Source organism: Miscanthus floridulus, chromosome 17 (assembly GCF_019320115.1).
Source record: "Miscanthus floridulus cultivar M001 chromosome 17, ASM1932011v1, whole genome shotgun sequence".
NCBI classification, from domain to species: domain Eukaryota; kingdom Viridiplantae; phylum Streptophyta; class Magnoliopsida; order Poales; family Poaceae; genus Miscanthus; species Miscanthus floridulus.
In genome coordinates, this window is record NC_089596.1 from 91,959,810 (window position 1) to 91,984,386 (window position 24,577).

Sequence of the window (24,577 nt, forward strand, 5' to 3'; positions counted from 1 at the left end):
TTATGCATATGTGAAGAAAGATGGCCTTTTCTACTTGTTGCTCTAGAAAGACTTGTCAAAAAACGCTGTCTAGTATGGATTTTTTTGAATAATAAAAGAGAATTGTACCAACCTAATTCAGAAAGAGCACACCCAACCTACTCTAGAACATTTTAGAATAGAAAATGGAAAATCAAAAAATATAAATAAAAAATCAAAACTTTATTAATCCTAAGAATTGTTAAATGATTATCCATATATTAGTATAGTGCCCGTGATAACGACACGGCTTCATTTGAGGGATACACATAAAAACAACCAAACTCCAGTGATATTTCGTGATATAAATATAGTACAACAAGAATTAAGAGAGATTCCAATTTATTACATCATTTTCAATATATTATAGAAATAGTATAGTGCCCGTGTTACGCTACGGTAAAAACCTAAAAATAGTATTTTCCTATGCACATAATTATTTGTATCACCGGTGTATTCACGTCATTGTAAATAATTGTCATCTGTATAGTTATTTTCCTTGTCTCTATACCCCATGCTTGCAAAACTGCTGAAAACACTCATCACATCTACACTATTACACATCTCGGTGCGGTGGGTTCTGCTCTCGGTGCCATGAGTTTTGCTCGCGGGTGGAGGTGCCGCAGCAACAGAGATGCGTGGCTCCGAGGGGCCGGCGCTGCTCTGCAAGGCCACAATCACGACGGCCCCGGCGCTACATCCCCACGTCAGCTGCGACGCTCGCAGCCGACAGCTGTGATGCGAAGCTCCACGGCGTGGCCATCCTCAGAAGCGAGCCACGACGAGGCTCAGGCTAGCAAAAAAAATTATACTTTGAACACGATATTCGCAGCACTCCGTTTGTAACCAATCATCAATATTACATGAGTTTTCACACAGCATAAACAATTAGAATATAAAATTCAAGTTTTGATGTGATAAATATAAATGTCGATAGTTCCACTGCATCAGCAGATCCCCACATTTTTCTAAACACTGCAGTTGCATCTTCAAATCTCCCAGCAATTCCCACATTTCCCTAAACACTGCAGTTCCGTCTTCAAATCTCCGAGCAGCACAATAGGCGTCATTAACCATCACCCTAAAGCTTCTCAAATTCCCGCCAAGGAATAAACTAATGGAATTGACCGACCTGGATGCCACTGGGCGAGATATTCCTAAGGCCTTGTTTGGATGTAGTTTGATCCTTATGAATCCACATGAACACATGTGGATTAAGTTGAATCCGATAACATCCAAACAAGGCCTAACTTAGTTTTTGAATAAACCAAAATTTACCTACAGAGCAGTCAACACCGCAGACATGAGATATTTACCTTACCTAACTCAGTTTTTGAACATCTGTTTATCTTGCCTTGCTATTCTCATCATGTTAGGAGAAAACAAAACTTATAAAGGATCACTTAAAGAAGGTTATGTCAGAGTATGGAAAAGTCCAACATGGAAACATAATGGTGTATGGTACTGATACAACATGAAAACATAATTGTGTATGGTACGGATAGTATCAAATATCAATATCAATTTTTATGCTTAAAGCATTCAACCCATATGTGAAAGAAATTTGAAACATAAAGTAGTTGAACAAATAAATACCTAGCAAACCATCATAGACATAATCTGAACTCTAAACACTGAAGGTCTTCCAGTTTGGAAGAATATTACATCTCTTAAAATTATAGGAATGCAAGTTGTAATATTCTACAGAAAACATTTCCATCTTACACAAAGTTAAAAGAAAAAAGTGAACATGCGAAATGCATGCTGCTTTGTAGAAACAACTATAGTATTTAGTGGAGTAAATTTCGGGCAGAGAACATACTGTGCCCCTGGTTTGCCTAGATCAACACCTTGCCATCATCTTCCAACAGACTAAACCTCTGCTTGTTATCCATTTGACTGACTGCACACAATAAAACACAAATTTTCTCATCTAACTGAATAGTATACTTCCCATGCTAACGCCACGGTGACATTTTAGGTGACGCAAAGTAACAACCAAACGCGGTATAAAATAAGATAGATTCAAGATTCACAGAAAAAGGAGCAATTCAAACTTACAGGATTATTATATTATTTCATGAAAAATCTCATGCGGTGTTACAGGAAATCTCATGTGAAATATTTATAGACACCTAATTTTCGATTTTAATCACTTTCTTGTGGCTTATGCTCCTTTCTAGGTCAACACCGAGTACTTCAACTCGAACGCCTGCAAGTACACCAGAACATGAAAAAAAATAGGTGGTTAAGATAGGAGCACATAAGAAATTGCTGAAAAAATCATCTAAATCATCCAATCCCCTACCAAATTTCAGATACCCAACATCACACACTTGTTGGAGGGCGCCATACATATGCTGCAAAATCTGTGCATCAAATATATGATATAAGCTTCTAACAAGGATTGTATTTACTCAAATTTCATCAAGATTGAGCTTTTTTGACCAAAATTTTAACAATCAAACCTCATTAAATATACAGAACTTCTCTAAGAGAAATTGTGTGAAAGGAAACAATTAATATTTTTGTGCAACAGTAATGCAGTGAATATGAAAAGAAACTGGGAATGATAACGGATGCATTGCTAGTTCCTTACCTTCCTACCGTGTGTTTCGATGTCTATAAGGATTCTTTCCCCCACAGCAAGTTTTTCCATTAAGAACAAGAATGCAAGAGGAGATAGCATATGCATCTATGGATCTACCTACACAAGAAGGGAAAAAATTAACTTGTGCCATGAATAGTTTGAAATTATTAATGGTGCCTCTTGTAGCATTTCCTCTGCATCTCACAATATTGGGCGCATTCAGTTGCACTTGTATTATGTATAAGAATATAAAAATTATAGTACCTATAAAAATTATAGTACCTTTGGGTAGCATTGAACGCTACGACCATGTTAGACGCCACAAAAAATTAATCTCCAGAAATAGTTCTAATAATAAAAATATAGGTTAATTTCCGGATTATATTGACATGTTGTTTATGAGCATTTTTTTTCGTGGAAGTCATCAATGGGGGACGACCACCATTTGGTTTTCTCGTGTAAGTCATTTCAGAGCATAAGGGACACCAACCACAAGTACACAACTACACTTATTAAACTCACAATTTGAAACATATGACGATGGGTTCAGCAACAGAGTAACCAATTCTATTGATGGATTTAAAATAATGACAGTTGGTGAAAGGTCCTAATGGCTAGAGGGGGGGTGAATAGCCTAATAAAAATTTCTACAACAACACTTAGCAAACCGGTTAGACAATTATGAGGCGAAACAAGTGTTGCGCTAGCCTACTAAAATTTCAAGCCACCTACCACAATTCTAGTTGATATAGTTTCTATCCACACAATAGCTATGTCACTACACTAAGTTAGTGTGCTCTCAAAGGCTAACTAAAGAGCCACACTAACCAAACTAACAAGCTCTCACAACTAGCTACACTAAAGAGCTTGACAACTAGTTTGCGGTAGTGTAAAGAGAGTGAGCAAGAAGGTTATACCGCCATGTCGAGGAAGGAGCCAATCAATCACAAGAATGAATAACAATGAAGACCAATCACCTCGGAATCAAATGATGAACACAATGATTTTTACCGAGGTTCACTTGCTTGCCGGTAAGCTACTCCTGGTTGTGGTGATTCACTCACTTGGAGGTTCACGTGCTAATTAGCATCACACGCCAAACCCTCAATAGGGTGCCACAAACCAACATAAGATGAGGATCACACAAGCCACGAGCAATCCACTAGAGTACCTTTTAGCTCTCTGCTGGGAAAAGGTCAAGAACCCTTCACAATCACCACGATCAGAGCCGAAGACAATCACCAACCTCCGCTCAATGATCCTTGCTGCTCCAAGCTATCTAGGTGGCAGCAACCACCAAGAGTAGCAAGCGAATCCCATAGCGAAACACGAACACCAAGTGCCTCTAGATGCAAACACTCAAGCAATGCACTTGGATTCTCTCCCAATCTCACAAAGATGATGAATCAATGATGGAGATGAGTGGGAGGGCTTTGGCTAAGCTCACAAGGTTGCTATGTCAATGCAAATGACCAAGAGAGTGAGCTTGAGCTGGCCATGGGGCTTAAATAGAAGCCCCCATGAAATAGAGACGTTGTACCTCTTCACTAGGCACAACACGGGGTAATCGGACGCTGGACCTCAGCGTCTGGTCATGCGATGCGTGCCACGTGTCCCTCTCTTCAATTACTGAACGCCTGATCTCAACGGTCATATGACGACCGGACGCTGCAGCTAAAAGTGACCGGACGCTGGACCTCAGCGTCCGGTCGTTTCCAGTAAGCATCCAGAAACAATTTTTCATGACCGGACGCGTCCAGTTATGCTCGACCGGACACACCCAGCGTCCGGTCACTCGGTGACTCCTCTATGCATAACCATGTCAGTGTGACCGGACACAGCCAGCCAGCGTCCAGTCATTTTAGCGCCAGCGTTCGGTCGATGACCGACACTGCGCTTTTTCTGCTGCTACTGACCGGATGCGCCGGTCCTACAGATACTAGCGTCCGGTCACTTACAGTGACCTCCATCTTTTCTGTCTAGGGCGCCGGTGGCACCGTCGGACTGTCCGTACTCTACGGGCAGATACTCCACCGGTGAAGTTCCTAACCCTTGCTCAAATGTGCCAACCACCAAGTGTATTATCTTGTGCACATGCGTTAGCATATTTTCACAAACATTTTCAAGGGTGTTAGCACTCCACTAGATCCTAAATGCATATGTAATGAGTTAGAGCATCTAGTGGCACTTTGATAACTGCATTCCGATACGAGTTTCGCCCCTCTTAACAGTATGGCTATCGAACCTAAATGTGATCACACTCTCTAAGTGTCTTGATTACCAAAACAAAATAGCTCCTACCATTTATACCTTTGCCTTGAGCCTTTTGTTTTTCTTTCTTCTTTTTAATTCCAAGCACTTGATCATCACCATGGCATCGCCATCTTCATGTCATGATCTTTATTTGCTTCATCACTTGGAATGTGCTACCTATCTCATGATCACTTGATAAACTAGGTTAGCGCTTAGGGTTTCATCAATTCACCAAAACCAAACTAGAGCTTTTAATCTCCCCCTTTTTGGTAATTGATGACAACCCTTACACAAAGATATGAATTGAAATTCGATTGAATCCATGTTGCTTGCCCACGTATATTTACCATGTATAAAAGGATATGGACAAGTTTCATGAACCCCAAATGGTAGCAATTGCTCCCCCTACATATATGCTAAGAGTTTGGATTGTAGATTGCACATATGCTTAAATAGGAAATATAGGAGACAATGTCTACCAAATGATGCTAAGGTATAAAAGATGGACCTTTAAAGCATGATACCAATCAGAGTGCACCATTATACCATCCTTAGCACCATGGTTAGCTTGATACCACTTGGAAACACTTAGAAATGAAATCACTAAATAACCTATGCATGCTAGATTTTCATTTCATCATTCAAACCTATAACTAGCATACACCACACAAGCATGGATATTGAAATTTAAAACTTGTGCCATGCAAGTAAACATATGAAATGCACATTCAAATACATCATATAAGTTCATGAGCTTGCTCCCCCTACTTGTGTGCTCAAAATTTTAATTGACCCCTTTCCTTTGTCATATCTCTCCTCCTATGTCAAATTCTCCCCCTTTGTTGTCTTTTTATTATCTTAGTACACTAATATCTTTGTTTTTCTCCCCATATACTAATATCAATAATATCTTTGTTTTTCTTCCCCTTTGTCATCAATGACCATAAAGGTTCAAAATATAGATAGGTTGAGATTATCAATGTCAATCAATGAGGTGAGGATCATTTTCCCAAATTTGGTCCAATCTAGAATACTTGCCAAAGACATTTAACTCGGTTTGATCCAAGGACAAGCTTTTTCACACCTCCAAATAAGGGTTATCTTGTACCATGTTGAGTTAAACACTTAGAGCTCATTTTCTAGATTAAACACTAGGTTTACAAGCCCACAAACATGTCATATGCTACCACTAGATCAAAATAAGCATAGAAGCAATAGTGGTACCATACAATCATCAAATTTATTTGATTTTCATGAATGAGCCTATTAAAATTGAGAGATGACTAGATGCACTAATCATGTCCTTAGCAAGGATGTATGCCATGCCAATCAACTTTTACCTTGGATTGCTCGAAGGAGAGATATATCATATAAGTGGGGGAGTGCATCAACACATATTTGAGAAATCCAATATTTTCAACTCATTCCTTAGCTTGCAAAACCTTTTCTCATCCAATGGCTTGGTGAATATATCGGCAAGTTGATCTTCGGTGCCTACACTCTCAATGCAAATGTCCCCTTTTGTTGGTGATCTCTTATGAAATGGTGGCGGACATCAATGTGCTTTGTTCTTGCATGTTGAACCAGAATGTTGGTCAACTTGATTGCACTCTCATTGTCACATAGAAATGGTACTTTCTTGAACTTGATTCCAAAGTCACTCAAAGTGGCCTTCATCCAAAGTACTTGTGCACAACAACTACCGGTGGATATATATTCGACTTTGGTGGTTGATAATGCAACACTATTTTGCTTCTTTGATGACCATGAAACAAGTGATCTTCCCAACAATTGACATGTGCCCGAGGTGCTCTTCCTTTCAACTTTGCATCCCACATAATCTGAGTCGGAGTGGAGTAACCAACTAGCTCAAACTTTGCTCCTTTGGGATACCACAAACCAACATTTGGTGTATGCTTCAAGTACTTCAATATTCTCTTTGTAGCCTTCAAATGACTTTCTCTTGGTGAGGCTTGAAATCTTGCACACATGCATACACTAAACATGACATTCAGCCTTGATGCGGTCACATAGAGTAGGCTTCCAATCATAGACCGATACAATTTTTGATCCACAATATGTCCACTTGCATCACTATCTAAGTTGCCATTTGTTCTCATTGGTGTGCTAATGGCTTTACAATCACTCATGCCAAACTTCTTGATCATGTCCTTGATATACTTGCCTTGACTCATAAATGTACCATTCTTCAATTGCTTGATTTGAAGACCAAGGAAGTAACTCAACTCTCCAATCATGGACATCTCAAACTCATTAGCCATCATCTTTCCAAACTCATCACAAAAATCTTGATTGGTTGATCCAAATATGATGTCATCAACATAGATTTACAACACAAATAAATCTTTTCCAATCTTCTTGATGAAAAGAGTGGTGTCAACCTTGCCCATCATGAACCCTTTAGAGAGTAGGAAGTCCCTCAATCTCTCATACCATGCTCTAGGTGCTTGCTTCAAGCCATACAATACCTTGTTCAACTTGTACACATGGTTGGGCTTCTTGTCATCTTCAAAACCGAGAGGTTGCTCAATATATACTTCTTCATTGATGTAACCATTGAGAAATGCACTCTTGACATCCATTTGATAAAGCTTGATGTTGTGGGCACAAGCATAGGCTAGCAAGATTCTTATTGCTTCCAATCTAGCAACCGGGGCATATGTTTCTCCAAAGTCAAGACCTTCGACTTGTGTATAGCCTTGTGCTACCAATCTTGCTTTGTTCCTTACTACTATCCCATCTTGATCTTGCTTGTTTCTAAAGACCCATTTGGTTCCAATCACATTGTGTCCCTTTGGTCTTTCTTCTAATTCCCACACTTGATTTCTTGTGAAATTATTCAATTCTTCATGCATAGCATTCACCCAATCAACATCCTTCAATACTTTATCTATCTTCTTTGGTTCAATAGATGACACAAATGAGAAATGCTCATAAAATAAAGCCAATCTTGATCTTGTTTGTACACCTCTAGAAATATCACCAATGATAGTGTCCAAAGGATGATCCCTTGCAATATTGGTTGGTCGGAGGATTAGAACTTGATTGCTTGCACTTGCTTGATCATTAGGTTGAGATGATGTACTAGCCACTTGATTTTGTTCATTTTTATGAGAGCCACTTGCACTAACTTGATTTGTATTATCTTGCACATTTGAGTTAAAAGTGACCGGATGCTGGACGCCTGATCTCAACGGTCATATGACGACCGGACGCTGCAGCTAAAAGTGACCGGACGCTGGACCTCAGCGTCCAGTCGTTTCCAGTAAGCATCCAGAAACAATTTTTCACGACCGGATGCATCCGGTCATGCTCGACCGGACACACCCAGCGTCCGGTCACTCGGTGACTCCTCTATGCATGACCATGTCAGTGTGACCGGACACAGCCAGCCAGCGTCCGGTCGTTTCAGCGCCAGCGTCTGGTCGATGATCGATGCTGTGCTTTTTCTGTTGCTACTGACCAGACGCACCAGTCCTATAGATACCAGCGTCCGGTCACTTACAGTGACCTCCATCTTTTCTGTCTAGGGCACTGGTGGCACCGTTGGACTGTCCGTACTCTACGGACGGACGCTCCACCGGTGAAGTTCCTAACCCTTGCTCAAATGTGCCAACCACCAAGTGTATCATCTTGTGCACATGTGTTAGCATATTTTCACAAACATTTTCAAGGGTGTTAGCACTCTACTAGATCCTAAATGCATATGCAATGAGTTAGAGCATCTAGTGGCACTTTGATAATCGCATTCTGATACGAGTTTCGCCCCTCTTAATAGTACGGCTATCGAACATAAATGTGATCACACTCTCTAAGTGTCTTGATCACCAAAATAAAATAGCTCCTACCATTTATACCTTTGCCTTGAGCCTTTTGTTTTTCTCTTTCTTCTTTTCAATTCCAAGCACTTGATCATCACCATGGCATCGCCATCTTCATGTCATGATCTTTATTTGCTTGATCACTTAGAATGTGCTACCTATCTCATGATCACTTGATAAACTAGGTTAGCACTTAGGGTTTCATCAATTCACCAAAACCAAACTAGAGCTTTCAGCTGGCAAAACAAATACCTGGTCTATAAATGCGAAAGAGTTCTGTTGTTCCATTGCAATGGAGGCAACAATGCTCTATCGATGGTGATCTGCCACTATTTCCTCTTCCCTATGATATATGTGCAGTGATATAGCTCATATGAGAACTTAGCTAAGATACCATCAATATAATCTATCAATATAATCACACTACCTGAGTTCATTTGAAGATCGAAAAGAACTGGTAAGAGTAGCATAAGATGGAACTGACTGGTGTATGTGTGTTTCTGTTGGGGGAGGAGGACAAGCAAGTCTTACTGGACCCCCAGAACATTTAAAATATGCTCTTCCAAGATTCCATCTTCACCAAGAACCTAAATAAGTAAGCAGTTCAAATATAATCGTTAATGAAAAAATATATAACAAATCAACACAAAGTCAAAGCATTCTTAACTAACAAAGTGAAATAAAGAAAAGAACCATTGAAACTCAGAGACAATTTCCTACCCAACTGTTGGCATTGAGGACTTTTGTCGAGCAAGTGGTGTGTGCTATTGGCTGGTCAAGCAGCCCGCTTTGCTTACCAGTGACTACCATGGCAAAGTCAGATCCTTGTGTGCTTGTGATGGCCCTACAATTTAAATTCACTCCTGTTGGCAGCTCTGATCTGCATCACGTTGCTTCATGGTGGCATCCAGCATGCTGCACCGGCCGCATGGTCACCACCATGGTCCGTGCCGTGGCTGTCGGAAGAGGAAATCTAGGTTTGAGAAAAATCGATGAATGGATTGGAGATTCTTGAGCGGGTGGGTTCAGACACATACCATGGTGGAAGCGGCGAGGACAGCGCGTCGTCCATTGTTTTCCACCGCCTAGGCCACGAAGGCCTCCACCGATGCACCGTCATCACGTCGGCGATGTCGGGACTCCACGATGACGGCCACGTCATCAGGAGCCTCCGCCAGGATCCTCCCTGCCACGTCCTGGCCCTTGGCGGTGTCGCGAGAGGATAGAACGATGTGGAGGCCATGGGGCGTGAGCCGGCGGCCCGCCCCGAAGCCTATCCCGCTTCCCAGGGCGTCCAACTCATTGCGGGCGAGGCGCGCATAGGAGGAGAGCTTCACATCGACGTCGCCCTCCAGCTTGCGTGCCTCCCACCGCAGCTCCTCCCACCCGGACTCAGTGGACGAAACTCATCTTGGCCGGCACCTAGGTCGGTGCTGTGGCCTCGTCTGCCGTCATCGTCGAGTCTGGGGTGTCCTTAGATCCGGCCGGCGCCGCGTCCTCGATGGGGTGGCGAGATCCTGACGATCGCCGCTGCCAGCGGCTGGGTCCCTCTCCCCATCCGCGGCGGCCGCCTTGCCGACGACGTAGCCCTCGCCCTCCATTACGGCGCCCAGATCCGGCACGGCATCGCAGCCGCGCCTCTCGCAACCTCATCCTCTCCCCCACCGCGCACGACGGGGGCAACCGAAATCAATGCGGGCCTGACCTGCAGGCGCATGCGCGTGCGAGGTCCGCGGGAGAGCGATGGAGGGCAGACACACTAAACATGAGCCGTCGGATTTGGACGAGTAATAAGAGAGAATGGCTAAGAGATAATCTGGTGCATTTGTTTTGATGGTGTTATATTTTCTGGGTGCATTCATGGGTGTGGATGTAGCATAGGTCATGACTATGGAGCAGGTATTTGTTGTGTGGCTGTAAATTTATTCTTAATTGATGTATTATAGGACGGGGTAGATGAAGAAAGATGGACTTTTCTACTTGTTGCTCTAACTAGAAAGACTTGTCGAAAACCTTTGTCTGGTATGGATTTCTTTTGAATAAAAGGCCTTGTTTAGATTGAAGAAAATTTCAACCCGATGAATAGTAGCACTTTCGTCTTATTTGATAAATATTGTCCAATCGTGGACCAACTAAGCTCAAAAGATTCATCTCGTGATTTCCAACTAAACTGTGCAATTAGTTATTTTTTTTACCTACATTTAATACTCCATGCAAGCATCCAAAAATTGATGTGATGGAGAGAGAGTGAAAAAACTTGGAACTTTGGAGCAAACTAAACAAGGCCAAAGAGAATTACCAACCGAATGAGCACACCCAGACAGAACCTACTATAGAACATTTTAAAACGAAAAATGGAAATATAAAATCAAAACTTTATCAATCCTAAAATAAAAGTAAATATCTATAATATGAAATAAGTATTATTAAATTAATCACGGACGGTAATATTCATACCATATATATCTAGAGTCATACTTATTAATAATATTTTTTATAAACTTCATTAAATTTAAAATAGTTGACTTATTACCAAATCTACCACATGTGCCTAGGGAAAGAACGGATATCCAGTAATTCATAATCATAGCAATAGTAGCAAGGCCCGTTGGGGACTTGGGGCGGGTTCGTCACTCTCACTCGTCCGGCTCCGGTTGGACAACGTCAACGTCAACGTGGGGGGTGGAGAGAGACGGTGGGAGGGGACCAAATCCAGAACCCGCCCATGGTATTGGCTCCCGCCCACAGAAGCAGCGGAAACAGGGGCCGTCCCTGTACGATTTCCACAAAACCGGGAGCCCTGTCCAGTCCAGCCAGGGCCGCGTTTAGGGGGTGTTTGGTTACAGGGACTATTTTTTAGTCCCTGTCACATCGGATGTTTGGACACTAATTTGGAGTATTAAATATATTTTAATTACAAAACTAATTACATAGATGGAGACTAATTTGCGAGACGAATCTATTAAGCCTAATTAGTGCATGATTTGACAATGTGGTGCCACAGTAAATATACTCTAATGATGGATTAATTAGGCTTAATAGATTCGTCTCGTAAATTAGTCTCCATCTGTGTAATTAGTTTTATAATTAGAATATATTTAGTACTCCAAATTAGTGTCCAAACATCCGATGTGACAGGGACTAAAAATTAGTCCATGGAAACAAACAACCCCTAGTTCATCAGCCGATTCGGCGCCGCCCAAAAACAGGTACACTGTAGGTACAGTACTTTTTTGTTTTTATTTGGTAATACTTGTCCAATCGTTAACTAATTAGGCTCAAAACGTTCGTCTCGCAGAGTACAACCAAACTGTGTAATTAGTTTTTGATTTCGTCAATATTTAGTACTCCATACATGTACCATAAGTTTAATATGACGGAAAATCTTCTTTTTGCATATTACCAAATTCGGAGAAACTAAACATGGCCCAGGTTTCCTTTCGCCTTTCCGCTCCTCTCGCCCCCACGTTTCTTCCAGCCTTTTTCCACGTCCCCGGTATGTGGGCGATAGCTCGCTCTCTCCGCTACCTTTGGGCGCGGGCGCGGCTACCTGCCCACGGGACGGAACGTGGAGGCCGCGCCTCCCCACTTCTGCCGCCTCCAGTTTCTTCGCTACTCGAATCCTTTCCTCGGATGCGGCTTCTTGCCAAGCGCGGCCCGGAAGCACCCGGTAACCACGCGGCGGGCGCCACACGCACATCCATTCGACCATTCCCGGCCCCGCGGCGCCGAATAACTGCCCTGTTTGTTTGGTTGAGCGAAAGAATTGTTGACTGATTTAGGATGAAAAAAAATACTATTCATTAATTAAAAAATTATAGTTTGTAAGCACAATACGACCGCCGTAACCCCGGGCGCCCGCCGAACCCAGGCAGGATCTGCTCTCCCCGGTCTCCGCTTATAAAAACCGCCCACCCACTCGTTTCCTCTCCAACAACTTGGGCGCGGCCGGCCGGGTTCGTATACGAATAGGATAGCATCATAGCAAGCTCTGCTCGCGATCTGTGCGCCCACCACCACCAGCACCACCACCGGAGGAGGAGGAGGTAGCGAAGATGCGGATGAGCTGCAACGGCTGCCGCGTGCTGCGCAAGGGCTGCAGCGACGCCTGCACCATCCGCCCCTGCCTGCAGTGGATCGACACCCCCGAGGCGCAGGCCAGCGCCACCGTCTTCCTCGCCAAGTTCTACGGCCGGGCGGGGCTGCTCAACCTGCTAGCCGCGGCGCCCGACGACGCCGCCCGCCCCGCCGTCTTCCGCTCCCTGCTCTACGAGGCGTGCGGCCGCATCGTCAACCCGGTCTACGGCTCCGTCGGCCTGCTCTGGTCGCGCCAGTGGCACAAGTGCGTCGACGCCGTCGACGCCGTGCTCAAGGGCCACCCCGTCGTGCAGGTCGACGCCGCCTCCGACGCCGCCGCGGCCCCGCCGCTGCTAGGCGGCGCCGGCGCCAGGCCAGCCGCGCCGGCGGCTGCCTACGACATCCGCCACGTCGCCAAGGACCCCGACGCCGACGCCGCGGCTGACCTCCTCCGCGTCGCGCGCGGCGGCCGCAAGAGGTTCAAGCGCGCGGGCTCGTCTTCCGACGCCTCCAAGGCCAAGCCCCTCAAGGGCAAGGCCGGCAACAACGAGCGCGCGTCGCCCAGCCCTCCTCTGAAGCGGCAACAGCAGGAGGCGGAGGAGCTGGAACCGGTGCCGATGGTCGTCGAGCTTGAGCACGGCGAGGAGTCCGCCGGCAGCCACGACCACCACCACCTGCAGCTGCAGCAGGGGTCGTCGGAGGACACCGACGTGGAGGCGGCCTCCCACGTGAGCCAAGCCGAGGCCGAGCCTCAGGTCAGCAGCCAGAGCCAGAGCCAGGTGCTGCTAGCAGATCAGGAGGAAGAGGAGGTCGGGCTGGAGCTCACGCTCGGGTTCGAGCCGGTCGTCAGGCAGCAGCCGAGGTCGTCGTGCTGCGACCGGAGCGGCTTGAGCGCGGCATCGAACCTCATCGGCCTGCGGCTGCAGCTGCCAGCCGCCTGAGCAGAGCGAGCCTCATCTGACAAGTCACACCTAACAAAGAGAACAGTTTTGCGACCCTGCGGTGTTTGCTTTTTTAAAAAAAAAAGGTTTTGGACCCCGCGGTGTCAGGAGACAAACAGCAGCCGACATCAGATTTCCTAGGTTTTGTTTACCTTTTTCATTTTTTCTTGGCTGTAATTGTAAAGGCTGATGGACAGCGTCGTCGTAGTACCTCTTACTTCTTTCGCCCTGTACTCCTGTACCCTTGTGATGTACACTCGCTTGTTGGCCAGGATATGAGAAGCGTTACTCTACATAACATAAGTGAATTCTTGCAAAATTAATATTTGGAGGCTTAGAGCTAATCCCGTGTTTCCATGTCACATTCTAAGAGCGCTTTTTTTAGAAATTCTTGAACAGCTCCTGCAGTTATTTTGCGTCTCTCTATACCAAACGGGTCACAAGGGAGTTTTTTTTTTTGAGCAAGTCACAACGGGTCACAAGGGAGGTTGGACTGCCGTAGCTTGGACTGCCAAGATTTTTTTTTTAGGAAATGCCAAGATTGCTTCTGGAGACGCACGGTTGGGACTGGTTGGAGCCCAAAAGGGTTCGGACGAACTCTCCCTGGGCCAGGGATCAGCTGATCCCTAATGGGCTCCTCAGAGGCCCATCTTTGGTGGGGTGGCCCACCACGACCTTGTGACTTCAAGCCTGCCCACATCCCTCTGCTTTGGGCCAAGTATGAGTGGATTTGGCCTTTGTCCCCTTTGTGTGTGCTTTGGCGATTTGTCGGTTGAGTTAGAACTCCTTCGCCTTTTGTACACATATTTCATGTGTTTTACGCTAAGAAGCACCTATAACCAAATTTCTCCAAGTACATGTGGAAATATGTTATTTGAACATAAATATGCATGTTAGTGATGCTAGTTCTCACAGTCAAATTTGGCATTTAGTGGCGTCAGGAGATTCGAGAGTGGATTTCTCAAAATCAATGTACCCATGTGATGTACTAGCTTCTTGGCCAGGATAGGGGAAGTGTTGCCCTAGATAACATAAGTGAATTCTTGCAAAGTAGGTCCTCTTTTCGCAAGGCCAGATTTTTGCAAAGTAGGGTCTCTTTTGGCAAGGCTCGGACTTCTCACTGTAGCTAAGAGCCATTCTTCTCCCTATACTACAAAGATGGAGAGCCATTCTTCTCTCTCTTTCTCAAATACACTACAAAGATGAAGAACTCGTGAAGCTAGAATTTGAGAGCTTTATTGGATTTTGATACATTGCTAGCATGGTACTAAAACAAGAACCAGTATAAGGCTCTCTTTGGCACAACTCTCCGTGGCTTTAGCTTCTCTGCTATGTTTACAGAAGTGCACTGTGCATCATTGTAGAGCACTGTTGCATGCTTTAATTTGAAATGGTTTCAGCTTCACCTCAAAGGAACTAGAGATAGGAGAAGTTGGTGAAGCCATGTTTTTAGGGCTTCACTGACTTTGATATAGTATATATATAGTACTTAAACAATAATAGATGAACAATTGGAAAGCTAAAGCCCTAGAGAGCTATGCCAAAGAGGGCCTAAGCCTTGCTAAAGTAGCCCTTAATATTTGGACCTCATCCTGTGTTTTCATCTCGTAATCTTAGAGTTCTCGATTGTTGTTATATGGATCAAACAACTTAAATTTTTTCACAATAGGAGTCAGACATCAAAAGAACGAACAAAGATTCAAGAGTGGATTTGTCACAACCCATGAACCTAGCACAAACACAACGACTAAGATAGGTGATGAGTGAAAGCTCTAGTTTGGTTTTGGTTAATTGATGAAACCCTAAGTGCTAACCTAGTTTATCAAAGTAATTATGAGACAGGTAGCACTACTCCAAGTGATGAAGCAATGGCGAAGATCATGACGATGGTGATGGCATGGTGATGATCAAATGCTTGAACTTGGAAAAGAAGAAAGAGAAAAACAAAAGGCTCAAGGCAAAGGTATAAATAGTAGGAGCCATTTTGTTTCGGTGATCAAGACACTTAGCGAGTGTGATCACATTTAGGTTAGATAGCCGTACTATTAAGATGGGTGAAACTCATATTGAAATGCGGTTATTAAAGTGCCACTAGATGCTCTAACTCATTGCATATGCATTTAGGATCTAGTGGAGTGCTAACACCCTTAAAAATGCTTGTGAAAATATGCTAACACAAGTGCACAAGGTGATACACTTGGTGGTTGGCACATTTGAGCAAGGGTTAGAAACTTCACCGGCACCCTAGACAGAAAAGACAGGGGTTCACAGAGTGACCGGACGCTGGTGGTGTAGTGACCGAACGCTGGGTTCCGAGTCTAGTCAGTAGCAGTAGTGAGCAAGCGTCTTGGTCTTGTGACTAGACGCTGGCAGGGTGCGTCCAGTCAGTGCTGATGTATGCTGACGTGAGGCGCACAGAGGAAATGTTGAGTGACTGGACGTGTTCGGTCGTGAAATTTTGCGTTTGGTACCTTACTGGAAATGACCAGACGCAGGACGTGTTCGGTCGTGAAATTTTGCGTTTGGTACCTTACTGGAAATGACCGGACGCTGGGGTCCTGCGTCCGGTCACTTTCTAACTGACGCGTCCGGTCATCACTTGACCGTTAAGATTGGGCGATCAACGTTTGAAGCTGATGACATGTGGCAAGCATCGGGCGGTCGAATGCTGGGGTCTTGCGTCCGGTCGAACTGACCGGAGCGTCCGGTCACCCCGAGTTGTGCCCAGTGAAGGGGTACAACGGCTCTATTTCATGGGGGCTTCTATTTAAGCCCCATGGCTGGCTCAAGCTCACTCTCTTGGCCATTTGCATTGACATAGCAACCTTGTGAGCTTAGCCAAAGCCCTTCCACTCATCTCCATCATTGTTTCATCATCATTGTGAGATTGAGAGAGAATCCAAGTGCATTGCTTGAGTGATTGCATCTAGAAGCACTTGGTGTTCGTGTGTTGCTCTTGGTGGTTGCCACCACCTAGACGGCTTGGTGTAGTGGAGTAGGATTGGCATGAGTTGGTGATTGTTCGTGGCCATCTCCGGTGATTGTGAGGGGTCTTATGCCTTCCCCGATGGAGCGCCGAAAGATAACTCTAGTGGATTGCTCGTGTCATTGAGTTACCTCACTTGTGGGTAGGTTCTTGCGGTGTCCGATTGTGTCGACGAGGTTCATGCAACACCTCTTAGCCACCAAACCACCAAGTGTTGGTCGACACAACGGGGATGTAGCGTGTTGGCAAGCACGTGAACCTCAGGAGAAAATTGGTTATCTCTTGCCCTTTGGTATTCTCCCGGTGATTGATTTAATATTAATCTTGTGATTGGTTCACTCCTCTACACGGCGGTATAATCACCCTACCCACTCATTTATATTCTTGCAAACTAGTTGTGGCAAGCTCTTTAGTGTAATTAGAATGGAGAGCTTGCTTTGTTGTTTTAAGTTCATCTAGTGGAGCTCTTTAGTGTAGCAAGTGTGAGAGCTCTTAGTGAGTAGCAACATAGTAAATTATGTGCCTAGTGATCATAGCAACTAGAATTGTTGGATAGGTGGCTTGCAACCCTTGTAGAGCTAGAGCAAGTTTGCATTTTGCTATTTGTCATACTAATCAAATTGCTCTAGTTGGTTTATAGATTTTTAAATAGGCTATTCACCCCCTCTAGCCATATTAGGACCTTCCAAGTGGCATTGGAGCCGTGGTCGCCGTTTGATTGAAGGCTTAACAACCTCGGTGTCAAATTATGGCTCAAGTTGTGTTCTACCATGTGGGGGGCAAACCACCGTTCTTTGATGGCACATGCTATGATTATTGGAAGAGAAAGATGAGGATGTATCTTGGTTCAATCAATGATTAAGTATGAGAGGTGACCGAGAATGACTATGCTATCATTGATCCTGATGACCCCACCAACCAAGACAAGACCAACAAGCAATGCAATACAATGGCTCTCAACACCATATACAATGCCATTGATTCCAAGATGTTTGAGCAAATCAAGGATTGTGAAAGAGCAAATGAGGTGTGGATGGGATTGGAGGAAACATATGAGGGCGCACCGGTGGTGAAAAGTGCTAAGTTGTACATTCTCAAGGATCAGTTGACAAGCTTCAAGATGAAGAAAGATGAGAGCATTTCAGAAATATTCCATCGGTTGTAAGTGATTGTAAATGACTTGAAGGCCTTGGGAGAGAAGATCAAGGATGATGATGTCTCTCATCGGTTCTTGATGTGCTTACCTCCAAGATTTGAGATGTTGAGATTGCTTATCATAAGAGGAGGATTGAAGGAGGTTACCCCTAACCAAGTACTAGGTGATGTCATGACCCAAGAGACATATCGTGTGAAAAGGGAGGGGGATGACAAGGATGACAAGAAGGAAGAAGAAGAAGAGTATAGCATTCAAGGCTAGCTCATCATCATCTAAGAATAAGGGCAAGTCCAAGAAAGAATCAAGTGATGATGATGATCTTAGTGATATTGATGATGAAGCTATGGCCCTCTTTGTACGCAAGATGGGAAAATTCATGAAGAAGAAAGGCTATGGTGCAAGAAAGAGAAGAGATCACACCAAAAGCAAAGAATATGTGAGAAGATGCTACAATTGCAAGAGTTCCAATCATGTTGTAGTGAATTGTCCCTACAATAGTGACAATGATGAGGATGAGAAGAAGAAGCACAAGAAGGATAAGAAAGAAAGGAAGGAGAAGAAGGAGAAGAGAATGACCTTTTAAAAGAAGAAGAAGGGTGGAGGCTATGTGATCACTTGGGATAGTGATGGCTCTTCGGATAGTGATGACTCTAGTGATGATGATAAGAAATCTATCAAGAAAGCACTAGCAAGTATCGCCATCAACAAGCCCTCCATCTTCGACACTCCTTCGACATGCCTCATAGCAAAACCTACCAAGGTAAAATATGATATGAGTGATGATGATGAATGTGAAAGTGATGCTTGTAGGAGTGATGATGATGATGAGGAGTACTCCAAGGAGGAGCTCATGGACATGTGTGAGCAAGTGCATACTTACTTTGAGATGAAGAGAAAGAAGTGCAAGGAATTGAACAAGAAAGTCAAATTTCTTGAGCAATCCCTTGATGAGCTTAATGCCACTCATGAGAGGCTAATGGAAGCCCATGAAAAGCTTGGCAAAGCTCACTCTAAGCTTGAGAAAGCTCACTCCTCTCTATCAAGCAAGTCAAAGAGGAAGCCAAGGAGGAGCAAGTAATTGTATCATATAATGTGGGACTAACATGTGATCTTATTGATGAATCTTTTTATAAGCCCATTATAGTTGCTCCCACTAACACTTCTTATAGCACTACTACTTCTACTTCACCTTTGAGTGATGGTCTCACTTGTGATGCCTCATTAATGGTGGAAAATGAGACCCTCAAGAAGGAGGTGAATGAGCTCACTCATGCCTTAGGCAATGCCTATGGTGGAGATGCCCGCTTGCTAAAGTGCTTGGGTAGCCCAAGGTTTTCTCTCAACAAAGAGGGATTAGGCTATACCCCCAAGAAAGGCAAGACGGCCTTTGTCACTCCCAAAGTTAACTTTGTGAAGGGCAATGGTCGGTTTTGCAATAGATGCAAGCAAGTTGGGCATGTAGAGCAATATTGCAAGATTAACTAGAACAAGCTACCTAATGTATCCTCAATTAAATTTGATTCTTGTTACATGCTTGTTAAGGGTGCCAAAGGTGTGAAGGCTAAATTCATTGGTACACCAATTGTGGGCCTAAAGAAGAAGGCCATTTGGGTACCAAAGACTTTGGTAACTAACCTTCAAGGACCTAAGCAAGTTTGGGTACCTAAAAAGAATTGATCTTCTTTTGTAGGTCAATTATAAAGCCGGAGGAAGGCATTGGGTCCTTAATAGTGGGTGCACACAACACATGACCGGTGATCTAAGAATGTTCAATTCAATCAATGAAAACAAGAGCAATGGGATTGATAGTATCACATTTGGTGACAATGGCAAAGGCAAGGTCAAATGGCTTGGTAAGATTGCAATATCCAATAACTTGAGTATTTCCAATGTGCTACTAGTAGAGAGCTTGAACTTCAACCTTTTGTCGGTAGCTCAATTGTGTGATCTTGATTTCAAGTGCATATTTGGTGTGGATGATGTAGAGATTATAAGTGTAGATGGCTCTAACTTGATATTCAAAGGATTTAGATATGAAAATCTATACTTGGTTGATTTCAATACTAGAGAAGCTCAATTGACAACATATTTGATCACTAAGTCTAGCATGGGTTGGTTATGACATAGAAGGCTTGGTCATGTTGAAATGAAACAATTAAACAAGTTGATTAAGCATGACTTAGTTAGAGGCTTGAAAAATGTCACATTTGAGAAGGATAAGCTATGTAGTGCATGTCAAGCCAAAAAATAAGTTGGTAACACATATCCTAAGAAGAGCATAATGAGCACATCTAAGGCATTTGAGTTGATGCACATGGACTTATTTGGACCAACCACATACACAAACATTGGTGGAAATAAATATAGATTTATGATTGTGGATGATTTCACTAGATACACATGGGTATTCTTTCTTGTTGACAAAAGTGATGTGTTTGCAACATTCAAATCATTTGTTAAGGGCATTCACAATGAGTTTGAAACAACCATCAAGAAAGTTAGAAATAACAATGGTAGTGAATTCAAGAACACTAGAATTGATGAGTTGTGTGATGAATTTAGGATTAGACATCAATTCTCGGCCAAGTACACTCCTCAATCAAATGGCTTAGTTGAAAGGAAGAATAGAACTTTGATTGACATGGCAAGATCAATGTTGAGTGAGTACAATGTGAGTCATTCATTTTGGGCCAAAGCAATCAACATGGCTTGCTATTATAGCAACCGACTCTATTGTCACCCCATGATGGAGAATACACCTTATGAGCTTTTGAATGGAAGAAAGCCCAACATAGCATACTTTCGGGTTTTTTGTTGTAAATGCTACATATTGAAGAAAGGCACTAGATTGAGTAAGTTTGAAAATAAATATGATGAAGGTTTCTTGCTTGGTTACTCCACTACTAGCAAGACTTATAGAGTTTGGAATTTGGATAGTGGTACTCTTGAGGAGGTTCATGATGTGGAGTTTGATGAAACAAATGATTCCCAAGAGGAAGATGAGAATCTAGATGATGTAAGAGGCACTCAATTGGTCAATGCAATGAAGAACATAGACATTAGTGATATAAGGCCTAGAGAGGTGATTGATGTTGAAGATGACAAGAATCAAGTGCTCTCTAACTCAAATGTGCAAGCTAGTGGTTCTCATGATCAAGTTCAAGCAAGAACCAGTGATGACAAAATGCAAGATCAACAACAAGTGGCTAGTTCATCATCTCAACCAAGTGATCTATCAAATGCAAGCAATCAAGTGCAAGTGCTTCAACCAACCAATGTTGCAAGAGATCATCCCTTGGATACTATCATTGGTGATATTTCAAGAGGTGTGCAAACTAGATCAAGATTGGCTTCATTTTGTGAGCATTTCTTATTTGTGTCATCCATTGAACCTAAGAAAATAGATGAAGCTTTGAAGGATGTTGATTGGGTCAATGCTATGCATGAAGAGCTAAACAACTTCACAAAAAACCAAGTATGGGAGTTAGTTGAGAGGCCTAAGGATCATAATATGATTGGAACCAAGTGGGTCTTTTGGAACAAGCAAAATCAACATGGGATAGTAATAAGGAACAAAGCAAGATTAGTGGCTCAAGGTTATACTCAAGTTGAAGGTCTTAACTTTGGAGAAACATATGCCCTGGTTGCAAGATTGGAAGCAATTAGGATCTTGTTAGCCTATGCTTGTGCCCACAACATCAAGTTGTACCAAATGGATTTAAAGAGTGCATTTCTCAATGGGTACATCAATGAGCTTATGTATGTTGGGCAACCTCCTGGTTTTGAAGATGAAAAGAAACCCAACCATGTTTACAAGTTGAGAAAGGCTTTGTATGGATTAAAACAAGCACCTAGAGCATGGTATGAGAGATTAAGAGATTTCCTACTCTCTAAGGGATTCAAGATGGGAAAGGTTGACACAACTCTCTTCACCAAGAAACTTGGAAATGACTTGTTTGTAATGCAAATCTATGTTGATGATATCATATTTGGGTCAACAAATCAAGATTTTTGTGAAGAGTTTGGCAAGATGATGGCAAGTGAGTTTGAGATGTCTATAATTGGAGAGCTTAGTTACTTCCTTGGTCTTCAAATCAAGCAAATGAAGAATGACACATTTGTGAGTCAAGGCAAGTACATCAAGAACATGCTCAAGAAGTTTGGAATGGATGATGCTAAAGCTATTACTACACCAATGGGAACAAGTGGAAGCTTGGATAGTGATGCTAGTGGTAATATGGTGGATCAAAAGATGTATTGGTCTATGATTGGAAGCCTACTCTATATGACCACATCAAGGCCATATGTGATGTTTAGTGTATGCATGTGTGCTAGATTCTAAGCCTCACCAAGAGAAAGTCATTTGAAAGCAACAAAGAGAATAGTGAGGTATTTAAAGCATACACAAAATGTTGGATTATGGTATCCCAAAGGAGCAAGATTTGAATTGATTGGATATTCAGACTCCAATTATGCGGGATGCAAAGTTGAGAGAAAGAGCATATCGGGCACATGTCAACTATTGGAAAGATCACTTGTGTCTTGGTCATCAAAGAAGCAAAATAGTGTAGCACTTTCAACCACCGAAGCAGAGTATATTTCGGCCGATAGTTGTTGTGCTCAATTACTTTAGATGAAGGCTACTTTGAGTGACTTTAGAATTAAATTAAAGCAAGTGCCATTGCTATGTGACAATGAGAGTGCCGTAAAGCTCACCAACAACCCGGTTCAACATTCAAGAACAAAGCATATTGATGTCCACCATTATTTCATAAGAGATCACCAACAAAAAGGGGATATTTGTATTGAGAGTGTGGGCACCGAAGATCAACTTGCCGATATCTTCACCAAGCCACTTGATGAAAAGAGGTTTTGCAAGCTAAGGAATGAATTGAACATACTTGACTTCTCCAATATGTGTTGATGCACCCCCTATTATATGACATGCCTCTCCTTTGAGCAAAGCAAGGTAAAGTTGATTGACATGTCATCCATCCATTGCTAAGGACCGGTTTAGTGCATCTAGTCATTCCTATCATGTCCTAGGCTCATTCATTAAAATCAAATGAATTTGATGCTTGTATGGTACCACTATTGCTTGTATGTTTGAAATGATCTAGTGGTAACATATGACATGTTTGTGGGCTTGTAAGCCTAGTATTTGATCTAGAAAATAAGCTATAAGTGTTTAACTCAACATGGTACAAGATAACCCTTATTTAGAGGTGTGAAGAAGCATGTCCTTGGATCAAACCGAGTTAAATATCTTTTGCAAGTGATCTAGATTGAACCAAAGTGAGAAAATGATCCTTAGTTCACATAGTTTTACCTCAACCTATCTATAATTTGAGCTCACCTTTTGTGCTAATTATTGACAAAGGGGGAGAGAAATTCACAAAGATAGTAAGATAGGAGGAGCAAACAAACAAATGAAAACAAATGGATCAATATATAATGCACACAAGTAGGGGGAGCAAGCTCATAAACTTGTATGTTGTATTTGAATGTGCATTTCATATATTTGCTTGCATGGCACAAGTTTTAAATTTCAATATCCATACTTGTGTGGTGTATGCTAGTTATAGGCTTGAATGATGAAATGAGAAACTAGCATGCATAGGCTAAAGTAACTAGACTTATGTTTATTTTATAGAAACTAGACCCTTGCTTGTAATGTTGATCTCATGGGGTATTCTAGTTTTTGTGTATATATAGTTACTAATGGTGCTAAGGATGGTGATGATTGAAAGCTCTAGTTTGGTTTTGGTTAATTAATGAAACCCTAAGTGCTAACCTAGTTTATCAAAGTAATTATGAGATAGGTAGCACTACTCCAAGTGATGAAGCAATGGCGAAGATCATGACGATGGTGATGGCATGGTGATGATCAAATGCTTGAACTTGGAAAAGAAGAAAGAGAAAAACAAAAGGCTCAAGGCAAAGGTATAAATAGTAGGAGCCATTTTGTTTCGGTGATCAAGACACTTAGTGAGTGTGGTCACATTTAGGTTAGATAGTCGTACTATTAATATTGGTGAAACTCATATTGAAATGCGGTTATCAAAGTGCCACTAGATGCTCTAACTCATTGCATATGCATTTAGGATCTAGTGGAGTGCTAACACCCTTGAAAATGCTTGTGAAAATATGCTAACACATGTGCACAAGGTGATACACTTGGTGGTTGACACATTTAAGCAAGGGTTAGAAACTTCTCCAGCACCCTAGATAGAAAAGACAGGGGTTCATAGAGTGACCGAACGCTGGTGGTGTAGTGACCGGACGCTGGGTTCAGAGTCCGATAAGTAGCAGCAGTGAGCATGTGTCTCGGTCTTGTGACCGGACGCTAGCGCGAAGAGTGACCGAACGCTGGCCGGGTGCATCCGGTCAGTGCTGACGTATGCTGACGTGAGGCGCATAGAGGAAACATTGAGTGACCGGACGCTGGGTGTGTCCGATCATGAAATTTCATGTTTGGTACCTTACTGGAAATGACCGGACACTGGGGTCCTGCGTCCGGTCACTTTCTAACTGATACGTCCGGTCATCACTTGACCGTTGAGATCGGGTGATCGGCGTTTGAAGCCGATGACACGTGGCAACCATCGGGCAATCGGACACTGGGGTCCTATGTCCGGTCGAACTGATCGGAGCATTCGGTCACCCTGAGTTGTGCCTAGTGAAAGGGTACAATGGCTCTATTTCGTGGGGGCT

At 43.1% G+C, this 24,577-nt stretch overlaps 1 protein-coding gene across 1 annotated transcript; it reads left to right on the forward strand.

Moving 5' to 3' along the window:
• The first annotated feature begins 12,627 nt into the window (after nucleotides 1-12,627).
• On the forward strand, nucleotides 12,628-14,056 carry LOC136517900 (LOB domain-containing protein 40-like). The gene has a single exon (XM_066511554.1). It carries the CDS (start codon nucleotides 12,759-12,761, stop codon nucleotides 13,719-13,721), a length of 963 nt encoding a protein of 320 aa, XP_066367651.1. The 5' UTR covers nucleotides 12,628-12,758; the 3' UTR covers nucleotides 13,722-14,056.
• The last annotated feature ends 10,521 nt before the right edge of the window (nucleotides 14,057-24,577 follow it).